Raw genomic sequence first — 19745 nt, forward strand, 5'->3', positions numbered from 1 at the left:
ACAAGACTCGTTTATTGAACATTCAGTGTGCACTCTTATACACAACTTAATTAGGTTCATGCATATTGCAAGGCTTGAGCTCATGATTGGTTGCTAAGGAGGTTGCTATGTCCCTGCCGCATAGGCTCTTTCCCAGCTCTGCAAAGTTGTTTACCCGAAACGGCTAACTACTCTTTTCCCACATAGCTCCCCATTCCCAGCCGGCCAAGGACAACTCACTAACACTCCCCAGTACATTATCAGCAAGGCGCAGGTGGTGCAGATTCCTAGCACAGTGCAGATTCTCAGCACAGCATCCCTCTACAATTCCCCCTTTTTTCTTTTGCACTAATCAAGCCTTGCTGGTAAGTGAGAATACTTTATGTCTAATACATGCAAAACCAGAATACCTTATGTCTAATACATGCAAAAACACAGCCAAAAACTACAAGGCATAAACAATAAAACAACTAGTAATATTAGCCGTGATTTACTAATACATGCACCCATTCCCAAGTCCGTGTTGGCCTGCAAGGTCTTTCCAGTCGAGAGTCCGATGTCCTGCTGAGCAGCTTCCGTTGTCTATTGATCTGCTGACGGGCAGTTCAAGGACTCTTGATCATTTCAACGCCAAGGTTTTACCAACCGCCTGGAGCTGTAAGGTGTCCTCGATCTCCAAGCCATTCCTCTATAAGTCCTCCTTTTTTCTTTTGCACTAATCAGGCTTTATGAGTATGCAAGGATAGCATTTGCCTTAAGCATGCAAAGGCACAGCTGAATAAGCATAGGACAAAAAGCATAACAATCAAAAGCATCAGTCCTGTCTTAAGCGAGGATTTCAGTCACCCACCAATATCCAATAAATGAATTAACCCATCCAGCCCAAAGAAGCCCACGTCTTTCTGTATCTCCTGGGTGTGTTCCATCAGCTGTTGGATTTGCTGGTGGATTGCCTTAGAGTGGTCTTGCAGGTCCATACAGCACATTCCTTCAAAGTCTTCACAGCCGTGCCCATGGGCTAGCAGGAGGAAGTCGGTGGCCGCTCTGTTCTGAAGCACTGCATGTTGTACCTGTGACCCCCCGAGACTGCCAGCACCTGAGTTCTCTCACGGCAGACCATGTGAGCCACCGCTTCCAACCGAGGGGTCACACTCTTGCACGGTTGAACTGAGAAGATCCATTCTAAAACCGCAATCTAGCTGGTTCTTATTTTGTGTAGCTGCAGTAGCTTCCCTATCTCAAGGACACACTGTCCTCTACTTTACCTCTGCCTCACTCAGGCCCTGTGCACTAACTCCATCTGGCTATGTCCTTTCTCCATTAGCCAGGTTTGCACAATACTCTCCACACTTCCCCCGTTTTCTTTTTGGGCTATCAAACTCGCATTCCATTCTTGGTTGACTATCGCGTAAGCATATTTTGCAAGCATTTAAAGATACATGGTACAAAGAGTATAATCATAATAAGCACGATCCCTATGGTAATTAAATGTTGCACAGCTGAGGTTAGCCATGGGCCCAAGCCGAGACCTTTTAGCCAATTATCAAGGCCGAATCCTGTATCTTGTTGCAAGTGTGTAGTTAAGTCGCGCAATGTCTCCAACTGCTTATGTATGGAATTTGAATGATCAGAAAGGTTCATACAGCACATCCCTTCCAGTTCCTCACACCCATGACCATGTGCTAGCAACAGGAAATCAATAGCAGCTCGATTCTGCAAGGTAGCATGACGAACCGAATCAACATCTGTTAACAGCCCTGAGAGAGCTAGTGACGTGGCATTTGTTTGTTTTGCCAGCCAACATCCTAATTTTCTTAATGTCGCCAGCGCTTTTGCTGCTGCTACCCTCGGGGCGAGAAAGGATGCTACAAATGTTCTTTCGCGGGACCAAAAATCGGCGTTATCATCACAGTCACCTTGAAACGCGTGTCTCATTCTTTTTATCCTATGGCTCTTACGGTGCTGTTCTAGTATCATTGATGTGTTCGGCGTGAGCAGCGTTAGCCGCCCAAGCGTGCACGGGCCTCCCTCTATTTTGGAAGGAATTCCTGCCCACGCCCTGTCCCCGCATATTAAAAACACTCCTGGTGGTAAGGCAATCGGTGTGTTGGATGACTTGGATACGTTCTCCGAGGTTTTGTTACACCAAACGGTATTGTTACCCCATGTGGCATTGACTGACACAGGTAATGATTGGTTCCAACCTGTTCCCCGGTACACACTTGTCCAATTGAACCGTAGGCATGCATCAGCCTTGATTGACCCCAATAATTCTAACTCTTGGGGTTCTAAGGGAGCGCGCGGAAAATGCGGTACGATCGTATCCCAACTATCCACGTAATTACGTGAATTGTTGCTTTGACAACCGAAAGCTTTCGTAGGGCAGGGCCAATCATCTAAAGGTACTCCCACTAAGCATGTGGAGAAAGGGTTTCCGGGTGAAGCTAGGGCCAAGCATATGGCCTCCTGCCCAGTCTGATTTGCAAGGGTGACCCATATATTTTGTTTTGGTTGAGCAGGTACCCATATGGCCCTACCCCAGCATGTGCACAACACTAGAATCAGTACAGTACGAAACATTTCTACATTCCAGCGCGCAAGGTAGTCTTCTCCCCCTTTTTTCTTTTACCACTGCATGATGAGGGCAAACACCGAGATTGGGTTGGAGATGTCCATGAAGTGTATTGGGAATTCAGAGCATTCCTTCCATTGCGACATTCTCCTGTGTGCACTGATATGATGTATTGAGTAGGCTATATGGATTCAGATCTGTCCAGTTGCTTTGAGGAATGCCTAACACCAGTGCATCAAATTGATCTGCTGTCCCGCAAAGCCAACAACTCTTAATTTGGGTATAATTAACAATACGCCTAAGAAGCATAACATATCCATTAGCGTTAAAAGTAGCATCAGCTCCTATAATAGCGTTAAAAGCAAAATTACCTCCTAAAAGCCACAATATACAGCTAATAATGACAGTAACACTTCTTCCTCCCATGTTGTTCTTCCGCAGCCTCACGCCTTCCACAGTTAGGGTACCAGCTGCTTGTCTGCTACGTCTGATGTATGCAAGTTTGCTTCCAGCCAAGGTCTCACCCATTTTGCTGGCACCCATCTGGTTCCAGTATCTGTAACAACACAAGCATACCCTTTTCCCCAGGTTATCAAGTCCAAAGGTCCCGTCCATTTTCTGCTTTCAAACAATTCTTCCACAAACACTTCTTCCACGTTATCCACCCTGTGACCATAGTCACTCAAGCTTCACATGGAATTGTTTAGGTGTTAATATTACATGCCCTAAACATAATGCAGGTAGGCGAGTGATTGCACATTGGTACATTAGACGGAGGAAGTTACAGAAAAGGAAGGGAGTCTAGTTCTACAAGAATATATATACAGAAAATATTGCAGTTACAATAGTAAGTAATTGAGTATAACAAACTTTGTATCCACCCCGTGACTCCAGTTACCATTGTATATTGAAATTTAGTCTCAAATTAGGGTCTTAGTACTTGGGACATCGATTGGGTCATCCACCTGTAAAGGGGTATAAGCGGTGAACTGAATCATCTTTACGTTAATAGCTTTCATTATAGTAGATTTTATACAGGGTATTGCTATACTTAGGATAATTATCATCACAATGAACATCACCACATATTCTATCAAACTGAATCCAACCAGTGATACCAAATCCAAACCAACTAAACACCTTCGCCAGCCAGCTAGTGTTCATTGATTCTCAGAGTTCATGGGTGTCTTTTGCCACCTGTCGCATCTTCTCTGATTGGATATCCAGGTCCTGTGTAATATTAGGGATGTAAATGCTGCAGTTGGTACTGGAGAGGTTTAGGTAGCCACAAAGTCCATTTTAGCATAACAGCATCAAGTCCAGTGCCATCCGGTACTGAAGAGTCATTTTTGATGTGGCTTGTAATTGATGATTGAGCAACTGTATACTAGTATCGGTGGCATTAGCTAATTTTTCTACTTGATAGGCTAGCTTACTTAACCATAATCGCATTTGTAAGACCAAATCCAAAAAAAAAAAAATCCTTCCATCTAAGACAGATCTTGGGAAGTACGGCAATCATTACGAGGCACAAAGTCTTCACTTACTGATTTATATTTTATGCTGCGATTATGGCACAGCCTATTTGTAGGGAAATGTAAACTGGCCAATAGTGTCTGACCCAATTGTGTTGTTCCCAATTGGAGCAATTTATCACATTTTAGCAATACCACAACACTGGCTTGTTTGATACTGAATCGAAATATGTTCCACTATGTCATGGTCCTCAGGATGCAATAGTATGGTGAAAAAACAATCTTTTAAATCGATTATTAAGATGTCCGAATCATTTTGAAAGGTTCTCGATTTCCATTTCTATTTATGTTTGCATAGCTTCAATTTGGTTTCCTCTCTGTCCAAGGATACAAGTCAGAGTACAGCTCACAGTCCTCCACCGGTGGGGTGGGTGGGCTGGGGAGGTGGGGGGGGAACACCATAGTCTGAGTTATTCCTGACTTTACCGTTTTCAAATTCTGGACTTACTTGTTGTGCTTATTCAGCCCTCTCTGCTGATATATATGTTACACAATAAAGATCTAAAAACCACAGATACAAACAGCACAAACACAATTTCCATCCAGTGGCACGACCTCACGTAGCTGTGCACTCCACTAGTGAGTTCCACTGTCTCAATTGCCTGATCCCATCCTCGCTGCCAATTAGGTTGCGAATGGGTTTGGGATTCGACAATAATCACACAGAACAAAGTGGCTACGGCTATTCAGGTGAAAGCACGTTAAAGAAGCAAAGTATGACTAATTACTCGTGAGGTAATACTTGTCGGCAGGACACTGAGACTGAACATTCTCTTGAGTTGGCAGATGAGAGGGTTGCTGACAGGCTCCCAACTCAGCGGGCGTCCCCGCAGAGACAACGTGGGTCTCAGTGTTAGGAGTCTCACCCCTCCTTTCTCTCTGCACTGTCTGTTTATGCCCGGTGCATCCTGCCACGTAGGGCCAGTACGTGCCAGCAGGCAGACCAGGGGGCGGACAAACTCCGCTTTCAGTCACATAACCTTCCTTCCTGGGTGCGCAGGTGCGCATGTCAGTAAATTGTCCCAGTTGTCAGTCTGAGGGTCCTGCCTTTCTCATCTCCCTCCCTCTCGGGTGTTTGACCTTCAAACTAATTTAGAGGATGTTTTCAGTTACGTTGGCTACAAGCCCGGTCAAGCAGCCGCCTTCAACTGCTTTCGAAGGAGGTCGGCTGTGAGCCTGGCTGAGCAGCCGCCTCCGCGCTCCTTATCTCTCAGCCTGGGTAGGCAAACATCTTCTTTCTCAGGGTCTTGGATTCTGTTTTGTACAATAATTTTATGACTCTACAGATCATACAAATTTCCACCTTTCAACCATACCTCGTGTCGGCATCAATATACAAAGGATACAACACATAATAGAGATGAACATAGCAAATAGAAATAATAGCCCTAATAACGGTTTCTGTCCTCACTTAAAGCATTACAATTCTTCAACCCCCACTTTACAAGACAGATCAAATTCCTCTGCACCTCCCTCCTGGCTTTCATCAAGCCCTCAGCAACATAAGTTTCCTTGATCTCATTCGCCTTCTCTTCCCCAGCCCCCCTTTCTCCTTTTTTCAAGGCGATCTAACAAGCGGAAGCGGGGGCACAGACGTTGTAGGCGCCGCAGGTGCCAGCACAGAGGCAGGCACGGGCGGGGGGGGTTGGCGATGGATCTCCAAACACCAGCGGTTTTCAGTGGCGTGGTGGTCCCGGTCCTGAAGTGCTCGCAAGGGCGGACGTGGCTCTGGTGGCCACTTTCCTTTTGGCTTTCACATCGGATTCGAATACTAGGTGGGGCTCGGCTTTGAACCCATTCTCTCTGCACCAGATCGAAAGCTTGCAGAAAGCTTGTTCATCAGTAGCTTGCTCCAGGGATTGCACGAGCCTATTCACCAAATTTCCGTAGGACTCCCGCAATCCCTGCTTCACCATCATAAATGATGGGGCCTTTCGTTCTGACAGCACTAAAAACAGCGCCTGCTGCGCGACATTTTGCCACGCGTCCTTTCTCTCCCTTACTCTTTCTTTGATCAAATCCCCGTCACTGCCCTCCCAAGGGTCCGTTATTGAGGCTGAAGACTGGGGGTCCCCCGATTGCTCCTTTTGCTGCGGCTCTTCTGGAGGGGCAGCACTAGTTTCAGGTGGCGGTGGTGCCGTAGGTAGCATTACTCTAGTCACGGAAGGAGCTCGTGGCTGATAGCCCCCCTCCGGGTACTGCAAATTTTTCTTATGAGCTTCAATCGCCTGATCTGCGGCCTTTTTCTCTGCCACCCGTTGTAGCGGAGTATTCTGTACCACCCTCCACAGCTTTCCTAGCTTTTTAGCTGTCTTATCATCATCTAACATTGCATCCCATAGCTTATCACCCAGTTTTCGCCACTCCGATAATTCATGCACTGTATGTGGGACAATAAAGCAACTCTTCGCATACCCCCGGCTAATAATCCTGGTAATTCTTTCTTTAAGTCGATCCCCTGAACATTACATTGCTGTAAGGTACGGGTAAATAATTCATACGCCACTTGCCTATCCATTCCTGACGTCAGCGCTGTTGCAGCTCTCCAGGCTCCGGTGGCGCGTATGGCCCGAAACCACCTATATGATCTTCGGGGGTGCCGTCTTTCCAGCGTTTGCTCGGAGGATTTGCACCGTCCTGGCTGCAGAGGAACCAACTCCTACTTTCTCCACCGTGGTGCGTCCTCCTTTTTTCTTTTCAGTCCGGGAGGATTCAGTCCTTTGCTATACCACGTCGGGGTCACCATTTGTTGGAGAAAGGGAGACTGCGACACCAGTTGGTCATCGACAAGACTCGTTTATTGAACATTCAGTGTGCACTCTTATACACAACTTAATTAGGTTCATGCATATTGCAAGGCTTGAGCTCATGATTGGTTGCTAAGGAGGTTGCTATGTCCCGGCCGCATAGGCTCTTTCCCAGCTCTGCAAAGTTGTTTACCCGAAACGGCTAACTACTCTTTTCCCACATAGCTCCCCATTCCCAGCCGGCCAAGGACAACTCACTAACACTCCCCAGTACATTATCAGCAAGGCGCAGGTGGTGCAGATTCCTAGCACAGTGCAGATTCTCAGCACAGCATCCCTCTACAGTTGGAGCTTCCCTGGTAGTCAAGCAAGGTGCCCAGGGGAAGGTTTTGGGATCCACAGGCCTCTTTGTGTCACCGTGGGATTTTGGGGGGCACTGTGAGGGTCCTGGGGGAATTCCTGGCAGCTCTGCTGAATCGGGGGCTCCATGGGGCATCGTCTGTGCACTGGGGATAGTGAGGGAATTTCTTCGGTGCCGTGGGTTCTTTGGAGGGGCCCTGGGGACATGGCAGTGGCCAGTAGTTGGTGTGGCCTGTGGAGAGCCAGTTGTCAGGGGTGGCTGTGGTGGTTGATGCCATGTGGCCTCTGCGAGAGGACTCTAGGACATGGGGGCTGTGGCCTCCAGAGCCTGAAAGCTGGAAAAGCATGTATGTGAAAAGAAAAGAAATGGAAATGGTGGGGAAGAGGGGAAAGGAATGGAAAAAGGTAAGGAAAAAGGAGAGAGGAGAGGGGAAGGGAGGAAAGTGGAGGCGAGGAGATGCAAGGAAAGAAAAGTAGACAGCAAAAGGGGAGAAGTGTTTTGGAGAGGAAAGAGGAAGTAAAGAAAATAAAGTGAGAAAACCTAAGTGGGGGAAAAAGGAAAGGAAGAAAGGAGGAGCAATGGCAATTTCAAGCAAGCAGCCAATAATGTTTCCATACCGCACCAAGGCTGAGAAACATCTCCAGCTGCCATGGGGAGTATTGTCTCCTCTCCCATCAGCCCCGGAATGTTTTCGGAACTCATGAGCCTGCTGCCTGGGGATGGCTTTTTCTTCTGCTGCTGTCTATTCACTGTACAGTGTTGGGGTGCATCCCACCTGGAGACTCCTGCCTTGGATTCCTCTAGACGGGTTTCCCTCAGGCATCAGTGATTTTCCCGGGACACAGCAAAACCGACGTTTTTCTTTCATTTTTGGAAGGTTGAGTCCCTTCTGCCGGGCTCCAGTAGGGACCTTCAGGACATCCCCACACACACCCGCGCCGTATTCCTGCAGACACTGTTGTAGCAGAGGATCCCCGACCGCTCGGCGCGGCCACCAGCGCATCCTCCCAAACGTGTCCCGCCGGGAGCACCATGGCCAGCGTCTTCCCACCCCCAGGCACTCCTGGCCAGTTCTGCTCCTCCCTGTGCCCGGCAAAAGCCCAAGTGTTCAAAGTCTAAGGGAAGACGCGCACGGCTGGGGCTTTCAGACCCATGGAGGAGTTCCAGTGCCATGGGAGAGAGCAAAGGGATGGGCAAAGGTACAGGCAGGAGAGTGAAAGGGAAAGCCCATGAACTGAGAGACTTCTGCAGCCAGAGAGGGAAGAGGAGGTAAAGGTGTCTCTGGGAGAGGTGCTTGTGTAACCCATGCAGCTCTGCCTGCCTCGCCCTGCTCTCAGAGAACGTCTCGGGCTGGGCCATTGGGCCAGGGGAGTGGGACAGAAGTGTCCTGCAGGAGAAACATGCAGGACAGAGGCCCTCCAAACAGGGCAAGGGAGGTCACCATGGGTCCTGCTGCCACATGGGCGCCCTCAAAGGCAGGGGTACAAGAAGCCCCACAAGACACTAGTGTTGGCACATACATGTGAGGATCTGGCTGCAGAAAGAGGCAGCTCAGTCCCTGTCTGCTAAACCTTCCCCTAATACCCTTCTAAAGAACCCAGGGTGCAGATTGGAGCTTCACATCCACTAAAACAAATTTTTAAACATTATGAAAATAGTTTAATAAAACAGAGGAGTCTTGGGAGTGCAGGAGTCTTGCTGCAGATCAGCGGTACCTCTCCCTCTTGTCCAGGAGGCGAGATGCCTGCTGACTGCTGCAGAGTTCAAGAGAAAGGGGCTGAGTGTGAGCACAAAAGCAGGGCAATGGTGCCGGCCGCGCTCTGGCCCTTGCTGAGGAGGAGAAGCTGGCAGCTTCCCGTGGCCTCCTGAGTGGCCAAGAGCTGTGCAGGGGCAGCAGGGCTGTGCGGCTCAGGCGCCAGGCTGCCAAGGCTGCTGCGGTGCCAGCACAGGGCTGAGGAGCAGATCCTCCTTGGCAGGAAAGGTTTGGAGGGGAACGGGAGCTCCCGCCATCACGGCAGGTCCTTACCGACGCAGGTAGAGGCTGCGGTAATGCTCCAGGAGCTTCCTGGTGCTTTCCTGCAGCTCCTCCTCCAGAGCTCTCCTGCGGGGGCTGAGCGGGGGCAGAGCCTGCAATGCCTGCGCTGAACTTCTCCCGCCGCAGCAGTGACAAAGCCCCTCTTGCTGTGCAGCTGGGGCCCGTCGTGTCCCTGCCCTCCTGCAGCAGAGGACACAGTGTCGCTTGGGTGCCCCTTTGGTCCCCTAGGGCCCTTGGTGCCCTTGAAGACAGGGCAGCAGAAGGCTCCTGCAGGGAGGATCTCCCCAGGGTCCGTTGGGGTCCACAGAAGACAGGAGATTGGGGTCCTGACCCCATAGAAGAGGCAGTGGGAAAAGGGACATTCCGTGCACGGTGCTACAGGCACTTTTCTCTGCCAGGCCTTTGCCGCAGCTGTGCGCACTTACCCTTTCTCAGGCTCCGGCAGCTTAAAGATGACATTCTTGACCCGAGGAGCAGCATTCCCCTGCTTCAGTATTGACTTGGGCTGTGTCCTGGGCCCATCAGGGGGATGGGGAATCCTCTGTGCCGGAGCACCCAATTGCTGCTGAGGAAGCAAGGCAGAAATGAGTGAGAGCAGAGGGACCCTTCCTCCCAGGCTTGCATAGGGGTACCCCGTAGCAGCCATGCTGTGCCTCAAACACCACGGCATGTCCTTCCAAATTCTTCCCTGGAGCACACCAAGGCTGCCTGCACTTCCCTTTCCTCTCCCCAGTGCTTGTGGAGCACAGCTCCCAAGCTTAGATGGAGAAGCTGCTTCCCAAAGTGGCTCCAAGCGCTTCCTGTCCCAAGAAAAGCCTTACCTGATGGTCCCACCTTTCTTCCTTTCTCTGCAGCCTCTCCCTCCTAGCCAGAGAGGAGTCTTGTGCAGAGATGGTATCTTTTCTGGGAGCAGGCTATCATGTAAGACATGGAAAAGAGAAAGCAGTGGCGATGATGGTTATGGAGAGGGAAACCCTCACTGTGCACAAGACAGCCATGCAGAGCTGAACGGTTTCCAAGGTTGCCATACCTTGTTCCTCCAAGCCTCACGTGTAGTTTCGTGGGAATAGGCCTCCCAGAAATGGTCCATATCCCACTTACTGAGGAGCTTGCGGGTGTTCTGCAGGGTGAGAGAAAGGCAAGAGCACCCCAGATGAGTTATGCAGCTCTCCCCATCTCTCCCACTCTGTGAAGCAAAAGCCTTTTCCAAAGAGGCACAGCCAGGCAAGCAGGCCTTTCCGCAGGGACAGGGGCCACAGGAATTGTGTGCAAGCGGAGCTCCTACCTCTGCAATGCCCCAGCAGTTTTGGCACTCCTGCACCATCCTCTGGACTTCCCAAGGATTCAGGAGTCTCTTCCTGCCGTTCTCCTCCGCCCAGGGGGAGCCCGCCAGACACGGCACGTGCTCTCTAGGGAGAAGCACCATGGGCAGTGGGTGGCAGCACAGGAAAACTTTGTTGTTCACGCTCACAAACCATACGCCATCTTCACCTCCATGGTGTCCATCCCTCCAAGGGCTCCATCCTCCCTCAGTCCCTTCCCACTCCCCTCCAGCAGGAGCCCAGTGTGAGCAAAGCTCCCAGCAGCCTTGCACCCTCAGCAAGCAACGGGAAGGGGAGAGCATGGGCACCCCTTGTCCCTGCTGCACTCTTGAAGCACTCTGAACACTGTCTCCCTCAGGGAAACGCGTCCTGCTCCTCCACAGAGTGAGCAGTTGGAGAGCCTGCACTTCCCCCTTGAGCATTGCCAGGGGCTGCCCAGATGCTGTGCGTGGTGGGAGCAGAGGATGAGGGGAGAAATGAGCCCCTGCTCGGAGGGCAGAGGAGCTGCTCCTTCCCCTGGAGCCTTGGCAGAGACACTGTGTGCAAGGCAGGAGCTCCCTGCTGTGGCTCAACAGCAGCCTCCTGCACGAGTCTCACCTGGCGGGAGGTGTTTCCTCATGGACTCTCTCCTCCGTGGGTTTGTAGATATTGCCCTCAGGGATTCTGGGCAGGTGCCGCGTTCCCTGGGAGCCGGAGAGCCTGGCAGGACTCTTCTCTGCACGGGCTGAAAGAGAAATCTCCTGAGAACAGAGTCCAAGGGCTCCTGTCCAACACGGCCACCTCCAGGCGTCTCTCAGCAGCCCGAGAGCAGCCAGGCTGCGCGGGGCCACGTTGTCCCCTTGCACACGCAGGCAGCCTCGGGCAGGGCTCTGGGGACTGTCCCCAGCCCTGTGCAGCCATCCCCCCCACAGCCCAGGCCTTCCCCAGCGCCTTTGCTGGGGAAGAGCCTCTGGGACAGCCCTCCTGGCAGAGCTCCACAAGGCCTTACCCTCCAGTTGGCGCCCGCGCAGCGTCCCGTGGGGCAAGGGGCCGGCTTGGCCAAGGGCCCGCTCCAGGCTCTCCTTGCCCTTCCTCTTGGGCATCCCCATGGCTCCAGGTGGATGCCGGCAATGGGAGAAAGGTGTTCCCTCCTCGACCAGATGCAGCTGGTCCTCCGGGCTCTCTTCTCCCGCAGAGCCCTCCCAGGAGGCACCTCCCGCGCTCTGGTGACACCTCCTTGGCCTTGCTGGTGTGGCTGCAGAGCAGCAGCTGTGCAGCAGGCGGAGGCCAGAGCAGCTCCCCGTGCCTTGTGTGAGCGAGGCCGGGCAGGGAAGTGTGGGGCGGGCATGGGGCGCCGTGGGGAGAGGGCAGCTGTGCCGCGTGCGGCCCTCTGTGAGGCCAGCCCGTGTCACAGAGGGGCTGCAGGGCCCCTGCTGGCCCTGGCCACGACAGGCTGCCCAGGAGGGCTGTGTGCGCTGTCCGTGCAGCCCTGTGTGAGGCGCGCTGAGCTCCCAGCGGGATGTCCCAGCTCCCAGCAGCTGCTCCCCTCTCCCCACGGCCAGCGCAGCCTCTCCCCACGGCTCCCAGCAAGGCCCGCGCAGTGCAGGCCCTGGGCCGGCTCTGGGCGCCGCGCTGCTCCGCACCAGCTGCTCCGCTGGGAGCAGAGGAGGCCGAGGGACGGCACTGGTGGCGTCTGCTGGCAGCAGAGCAGGAGGCCGCAGGGCAGCCGTGTCCTGGGCACCTCCCGCTCACTTTGCTGCTCGGGGCTTCTGTCTCCTGGCGGGACTCTGGGTGGCCTCAGGACTGCTTCCAGCTGTCCTCATCTTGGCCAGAGACATGAGCCTGTGGGAAGAGCGAGAGAGTGTGGCAGGAGGAGAGGTGGAGATGGGGAAAAGGGTGAGAGGCAGAAAGATTGCCCTGTGCTTTAGGAGGGCCTTGGAGAGCTCCAGCCACAAGCAGGGCTTCCTAAAGCCCTGGAGAAGGTCATCAATGGGAAACAGAGCCAGGCACAGCTGCTGCATGGAAAAGGTTCCGGCTACAGAGTGCCCAGAGCAGAAAATCATGACTCAGGTCTAACTACAATTACAATTGGGAGAATGCAGCGGTAGCCGAGAAACTGGTGGAACGTATCGTGTGGAGGTGTGTGACTCCAAGCTGCGACTTCGAACCACCTGATGAATCAAAAATTCATAGAATGCTTAAGGTTGAAAGGGACCTGTAGAGGTCATCTAGTCCAAAAAAAACCACTTTTGCTTGGCATTCAAAGGATCTTGTGGTCTTGCAGTTTGTGCCCATCGCCTCGTGTGCTCTCCTTGCCCCCCTGACAAAAGTCCAGCTTCAACTTCTTTAGTGCCCCTACCCACTGCCCTAGTGTTTGCCCATGGACGCGATGCTCACTTCTCCAGGCTGAACAATTCCAGAGCGCTCTCTATGGAGTTCCCGGGGCTCAGTCTTGTGGTCCTGGCAGCTTCCTGGGTTGTTGGAGGTGAGCTGGGCATTCTCAGGAGGTCAAGCAGGGTGCCTGGATGCAGGGATGGGAGTCCTTGGTGCTCTTTGGCATGTGGGGAGCTGTGGGGCTATAGGGGGTATCTGTTTGCTGTGTGGAGAGTCCTGTGCTCAATGGGGGAATCGTGTGTGTATTGGGGAGCCTGAGGGAGCTTCTCAACTCCTATGGGATGACTGGCAGCTCATGCGGACATGCAGTGGGGTGGGAGGTGGAATAGTGTCTGGGGGGAATGTCCTTTAGCCTGGACAGAGGGAAAGTGGGGGAAGGAAGAGAAAAGAAGGCAAAGAGAAGAAAAGCACAAGGAAGGAAGACAAAAGCAGTTTGCTGAAAGTCTACTTGGGTTTTTGGCCTGAATTCCTCTGAGCCTCTTTCCCTTCAGCATGGGGCTTCTTCCCCCGGAAAGCCAGCACATGTGTTCCCTGGGGTCTGTGAGGATGACTGGGTGCCCCTGCAGTCTGGCACCACCAGGAACCTTCAGGAGCTCAGGACACCTGGGTTCATTTCCCCTCAGAGAGCCCAGGGTGTCTGCGTGGACAGGGCATGGCTGGTGTCTGCTGGCTCTGGGAGGAAGCCAGGTTTCACAGCCGCGTCCCTCAGCACATCCCTGGCCACAGCTGCACAGCAGCATCCCTGTAGGAATGGGTATCCTTCGGCAGTTGGGGTGGTCATTGGGGGATTTGAGTATGTGGAGGTCCGTGCTTGGGAGGCCTTAGAGGTATTGGGGGTGATCTGGTGTTCCCTGTGGGATTTCTGGTGCTCCCTGAGCCTCTGTGGAGATACGTGGGATTACTCTTCTGATCCTTGGGGTTCTCAGGGTGTTTGGTGGGTATTGGGCTTCCCTGGTAGTCAAGCAAGGTGCCCAGGGGAAGGGTTTGGGATCCACAGGCCTCTTTGTGTCACCGTGGGATTTTGGGGGGCACTGTGAGGGTCCTGGAGGAATTCCTGGCAGCTCTGCTGATTCAGGGGCTATGTGGGGGATCATCTGTGCACTGGGGACAGTGAGGGAGTTTCTTCGCTGCCGTGGGTTGTTTGGAGGGGCCCTGGGGACATGGCAGGGGCCAGTAGTTGGTGTGGCCTGTGGAGTGCCAGTTGTCAGGGGTGGCTGTGGTGGTTGATGCCATGTGGCCTCTGCGAGAGGGCTCTAGGACATGGAGGCTGTAGCCTCCAGAGCCTGAAAGCTGGAAAAGCATGAATGTGAAAAGAAAAGAAATGGAAATGGTGGGGAAGAGGGGAAAGGAATGGAAAAAGGTAAGGAAAAAGGAGAGAGGAGAGGGGAAGGGAGGGAAGCGGAGGCGAGGAGATGCGAGGAAAGAAAAGTAGACAGCAAAAGGGGAGAAGTGTTTTGGAGAGGAAAGAGGAAGTAAAGAAAATAAAGTGAGAAAACCTACGTGGGGGGAAAAAGGAAAGGAAGAAAGGAGGAGAAATGGCAGTTTCAGGCAAGCAGCCAATAATGTTCCCATACCGCACCAAGGCTGAGAAACATCTCCAGCTGCCATGGGGGGTATTGTCTCTTCTCCCATCAGCGCCGGAATGTTTTGGCACTGGGAAATGCTCATGAGCTTGCTGCCTGGGAATGGCTTTTTCTTCTGCTGCTGTCTATTCGCTGTACAGTGTTGGGGTGCATCCCACCTGGAGACTCCTGCATTCGATTCCTCTAGACGGGTTTCCCTCAGGCATCAGTGATTTTCCCGGGACACCGCAAAACCCACGTTTTTCTTTCATGTTTGGAAGGTTGAGTCCCTTCTGCTGGGCTCCACTAGGGACCCTCAGGACATCCCCACGCACACCCGCGCCATATTCCTGGCGACATTGTTGTAGCAGAGGGGCCCCGACCGTTCGGCGCGGCCGCCAGCGCATCCACCCAAACCTGTCCCGCCGGGAGCACCGTGGCCAGCGTCTTCCCACCCCCAGGCACTCCTGGCCAGTTCTGCTCCTCCCTGTGCCTGGCAAAAGCCCAAGTGTTCAAAGTCTAAGGGAAGACGTGCACGGCTGGGGCTTTCAGACCCATGGAGGAGTTCCAGTGCCATGGGAGAGAGCGAAGGGATGGGCAAAGGTACAGGCAGGAGAGTGAAAGGGAAAGACCATGAACTGAGACCCTCCTGCAGCCAGAGAGGGAAGAGGAGGGTAAATGTGGCTCCGGGAGAGGTGCTTGTGTAACCCATGCAGCTCTGCCTGCCTCGTCCTGCACTCAGAGAACGTCTCAGGCTGGGCTTAACCACTGGGCCATGGGCCAAGGGGAGTGGGACAGAAGTGTCCTGCAGGAGAAACATGTAGGACAGATGCCCTCTAAACAGGGCAAGGGAGGTCACCATGGGTCCTGCTGCCACATGGGCGCCCTCAAAGGCAGGGAGACAAGAGGCCCCACAAGACACTAGTGTTGGCACATGCGTGGGCACATCAGAGTGCACAAAGTGGGAGCTCCTTCCCTGTCCCCCAAACCTTCCTTTAATTCCCCTCCAAAGAACCCAGGCTGCAGATTGGTGCTTCACATCCACTCCAACAAATTTGCAAATACTCTGAAAATAGTTTAATATAACAGAGGAGGCTTGGGAGCGCAGAGTCCAGCTGCAGATCAGCGGTACCTCTCCCTCTTATCCAGGAGGCGAGATGTCTGCTGACTGCTGCAGAGTTCAAGAGAAAGGGGCTGAGCGTGAGCACAAAAGCAGGGCAATGGTGCCGGCCGCGCTCAGGCCCTTGCTGAGGAGGAGAAGCTGGCAGCTTCCCATGGCCTCCTGAGTGCCCAAGATCTGCGCAGGGGCAGCAGGGCTGTGCGGCTCAGGCGCCAGGCTGCCAAGGCTGCTGCGGTGCCAGCACAGGGCTGAGGAGCAGATCCTCCTTGGCAGGTGCTGCTGCCCAGGCCAGGAAAGGTTTGGAGGGGAACGGGAGCTCCCGCCATCACGGCAGGTCCTTACCGACGCAGGTAGAGGCTGCGGTAATGCTCCAGGAGCTTCCTGGTGCTTTCCTGCAGCTCCTCCTCCAGAGCTCTCCTGCGGGGGCTGAGCGGGGGCAGAGCCTGCGATGCCTGCGCTGAGCTTCTCCCGCCACAGCAGTGACAAAGCCCCTCTTGCTGTGCAGCTGGGGCCCGTCGTGTCCCTGCCCTCCTGCAGCAGAGGACACAGTGTCGCTTGGGTGCCCCTTTGGTCTCCTAGGGCCCTTGGTGCCCTTGAAGACAGGGCAGCAGAAGGCTCCTGGAGGGAGGATCTCCCCCGGCTCCTTTGGTGTCCACAGAAGACAGGAGATTGGGGTCCTGACCCCATAAAAGAGGCAGTGGGAAAGGGGACATTCCGTGCACGGGGCTACGGGCACTTTTCTCTGCCAGGCCTTTGCCGCGGCTGTGCGCACTTACACTTTCTCGGGCTCCGGCAGCTTAAACATCACATTCTTGACGCGAGGAGCAGCATTCCCCTGCTTCAATATTGACTTGGGCTGTGTCCTGGGCCCGTCAGGGGGATGGGGAATCCTCTGCGCCAGAGCACCCAATTGCTGCTGAGGAAGCAAGGCAGAAATGAGTGAGAGCAGAGGGACCCTTCCTCCCAGGCTTGCATAGAGGTACCCTGGAGCAGACGTGCTGTGCCTCCAACACGGCATGTCCTTGCAAATTCCTCCCCGGAGCACACCAAACCTGCCTGCACTTCCCTTTCCTCTCCCCAGTGCTTGTGGAGCACAGCTCCCAAGCTTAGATGGAGAAGCTGCTTCCCAAAGTGGCTCCAAGCTCATCCTGTCCCAAGAAAAGCCTTACCTGATGGTCCCACCTTTCTTCCTTTCTCTGCAGCCTCTCCCTCCTAGACAGAAAGGAGTCTTGTGCAGAGCTGTCTTTTCTGGGAGCGGGCTATCATGCAAGACATGGAAAAGAGAAAGCAGTGGAGATGAAGGTACAGAGAGGGGGACCCTCACTGTGCACAAGACAGCCATGCAGAGAAGAACGCCTTCCAGGGCTGCCATACCTTGTTCCTCCAAGCCTCACGTGTACTGTCGTGGGAATAGGCCTCCCAGAAATGGTCCATATCCCACTTATTGAGGAGCTTGCGGGTGTTCTGCAGGATGAGAGAAAGGCAAGAGCACCCCAGATGAGTAACGCAGCTCTCTCCATCTCTCCCACTCTGTGAAGCAAAGGCCTTTTCCCAAACAGGCACAGCCAGGCAAGCAGGCCTTCCTGCAGGGACAGGGGCCACAGGAATTGTGTGCAAGCGGAGCTCCTACCTCTGCAATGCCCCAGCAGTTTTGGCACTCCTGCACCATCCTTTGGACTTCCCAAGGATTCAGGAGTCTCTTCCTGCCGTTCTCCTCTGCCCAGGGGGAGCCCGCCAGACACGGCACATGCGCTCTAGGGAGAAGCACCATGGGCAGTGGGTGGCAGCCCAGGAGCACTTGGCTGTTCTCGCTCACAAGCCATGCGCCATCTTCACCTCCATGGTGTCCATCCCTCCAAGGGTTCCATCCTCCCTCAGTCCCTTCCCACTCCCCTCCAGCAGAAGCCCAGTGTGAGCAAAGCTCCGAGCAGCCTTGCACCCTTGGCAAGCAAAGAGGGGGGTTGAGCATGGGCACCCCTTGTCCCTGCTGCGCTCTTGAAGCACTCTGAACACTGTCTCCCTCAGGCAAACGCGTCCTGCTCCTGCACAGAGCGAGCAGTTGGAGAGCCTGCACTTCCCCCTTGAGCATTGCCAGGGGCTCCCCAGATGCTGTGCGTGCCGGGAGCAGAGTGTGAGGGGAGAAATGAGCCCCTGCTCGGAGGGCAGAGGAGCTGCTCCTTCCCCTGGAGCCTTGGCAGAGACACTGTGTGCAAGGCAGGAGCTCCCTGCTGTGGCTCAACAGCAGCCTCCTGCACGAGTCTCACCTGGCGGGAGGTGTTTCCTCATGGACTCTCTCCTCCCTGGGTTTGTAGGCATTGCCCTCAGGGATTCTGGGCAGGTGCCGAGTTCCCTGGGAGCCGGAGAGCCTGGCAGGACTCTTCTCTGCACGGGCTGAAAGAGAAATCTCCTGAGAACAGAGTCCAAGGGCTCCTGTCCAACACGGCCACCTCCAGGCGTCTCTCAGCAGCTCGAGAGCAGCCAGGCTGCGCGGGGCCACGTTGTTCCCTTGCACACGCAGGCAGCCTCGGGCAGGGCTCTGGGGGCTGTCCCCAGCCCTGTGCAGCCATGTGCCCCACAGCCCAGGCCTTCCCCAGCGCCTTTGCTGGGGAAGAGCCTCTGGGACAGCCCTCCTGGCAGAGCTCCACAAGGCCTTACCCTCCAGTTGGCGCCCGCGCAGCGTCCCGTGGGGCAAGGGGCCGGCTTGGCCAAGGGCCCGCTCCAGGCTCTCCTTGCCCTTCCTCTTGGGCATCCCCATGGCTCCGGGTGGATGCCGGCAATGGGAGAAAGGTCTTCCCTCCTCGACCAGAAGCAGCTGGTCCTCCGGGCTCTCTTCTCCCGCAGAGCCCTCCCAGGAGGCACCTCCCGCGCTCTGGTGACACCTCCTTGGCCTTGCTGGTGTGGCTGCAGAGCAGCAGCTGTGCAGCAGGCGGAGGCCAGAGCAGCTCCCCGTGCCTTGCGTGAGCGAGACCGGGCAGGGAAGTGTGGGACGGGCATGGGGCGCCGTGGGGAGAGGGCAGCTGTGGCGCGTGCGGCCCACTGTGAGGCCAGCCCGTGTCACAGAGGGGCTGCAGGGCCCCTGCTGGCCCTGGCCACGACAGGCTGCCCAGGAGGGCTGTGTGCGCTGTCCGTGCAGGCCTGTGTGAGGCGCGCTGAGCTCCCAGCGGGATGTCCCAGCTCCCAGCAGCTGCTCCCCTCTCCCCACGGCCAGCGCAGCCTCTCCCCACGGCTCCCAGCAAGGCCCGCGCAGTGCAGGCCCTGGGCCGGCTCTGGGCGCCGCGCTGCTCCGCACCAGCTGCTCCGCTGGGAGCAGAGGAGGCCGAGGGACGGCACTGGTGGCGTCGGCTGGCAGCAGAGCAGGAGGCCGCAGGGCAGCCGTGTCCTGGGCACCTCCCGCTCACTTTGCTGCTCGGGGCTTCTCTCTCCTGGCGGGACTCTGGGTGGCCTCAGGACTGCTTCCAGCTGTCCTCATGTTGGCCAGAGACACGAGAGAGAGGGAAAGTGCGGGAAGGAAGAGAAAAGAAGGCAAAGAGAAGAAAAGCACAAGGAAGGAAGACAAAAGCAGTTTGCTGGAAGTCTACTTGGGTTCTTGGCCTGAATTCCTCTGAGCCTCTTTCCCTTCAGCATGGGGCTTCTCCCCCGGGAAAGCCAGCACATGTGTTCCCTGGGGTCTATGAGGATGACTAGGTGCCCCTGGAGTCTGGCATCACCAGGGACCTTCAGGAGCTCAGGACACCTGGGTTCCTTTCCCCTCAGAGAGCCCAGGGTGTCTGCGTGGACAGGGGACGGCTGGTGTCTGCTGGCTCTGGGAGGAAGCCAGGTTTCACAGCCGCGTCCCTCAGCACATCACTGGCTGCAGCTGCACAGCAGCATCCCTGTTGGAATGGGTGTCCTTTGGCAGTTGGGGTGGTCATTTGGGGATTTGAGTATGTGGAGGGCTGTGCTTGGGAGGCCTTAGAGGTATTGGGGTTGATCTGGTGTTCGCTGGGGGCTTTCTGGTGCTCCCTGAGCCTCTGTGGAGATGCCTGGGATTACTCTTCTGGTCCTTGGGATTCACGGGGTGTTTGGTGGGTGTTGGGGCTTCCCTGGTAGTCAAGCAAGGTGCCCAGGGGAAGGGTTTGGGATCCACAGGCCTCTTTGTG

General features: G+C 54.8%; 1 protein-coding gene across 1 annotated transcript; it reads right to left on the bottom strand.

Moving 5' to 3' along the window:
* Nucleotides 1-1380: 1380 nt before the first annotated feature.
* On the bottom strand, nt 1381-11639 carry LOC148595222 (syncytin-2-like). The gene is made up of 5 exons (XM_088521918.1): nt 11540-11639; nt 11149-11275; nt 10515-10638; nt 10280-10349; nt 1381-2183 (listed from the first exon to the last, which is right to left on the bottom strand). Exons 1-5 carry the CDS (start codon nt 11637-11639, stop codon nt 1381-1383), a joined length of 1224 nt encoding a protein of 407 aa, XP_088378044.1.
* Between the last annotated feature and the right edge of the window lie 8106 nt (nt 11640-19745).

Source organism: Tinamus guttatus, unplaced genomic scaffold (assembly GCF_059628265.1).
Source record: "Tinamus guttatus ecotype Peru unplaced genomic scaffold, ASM5962826v1 Tinamus_guttatus_pri_ptg000139l, whole genome shotgun sequence".
NCBI lineage: Eukaryota > Metazoa > Chordata > Aves > Tinamiformes > Tinamidae > Tinamus > Tinamus guttatus.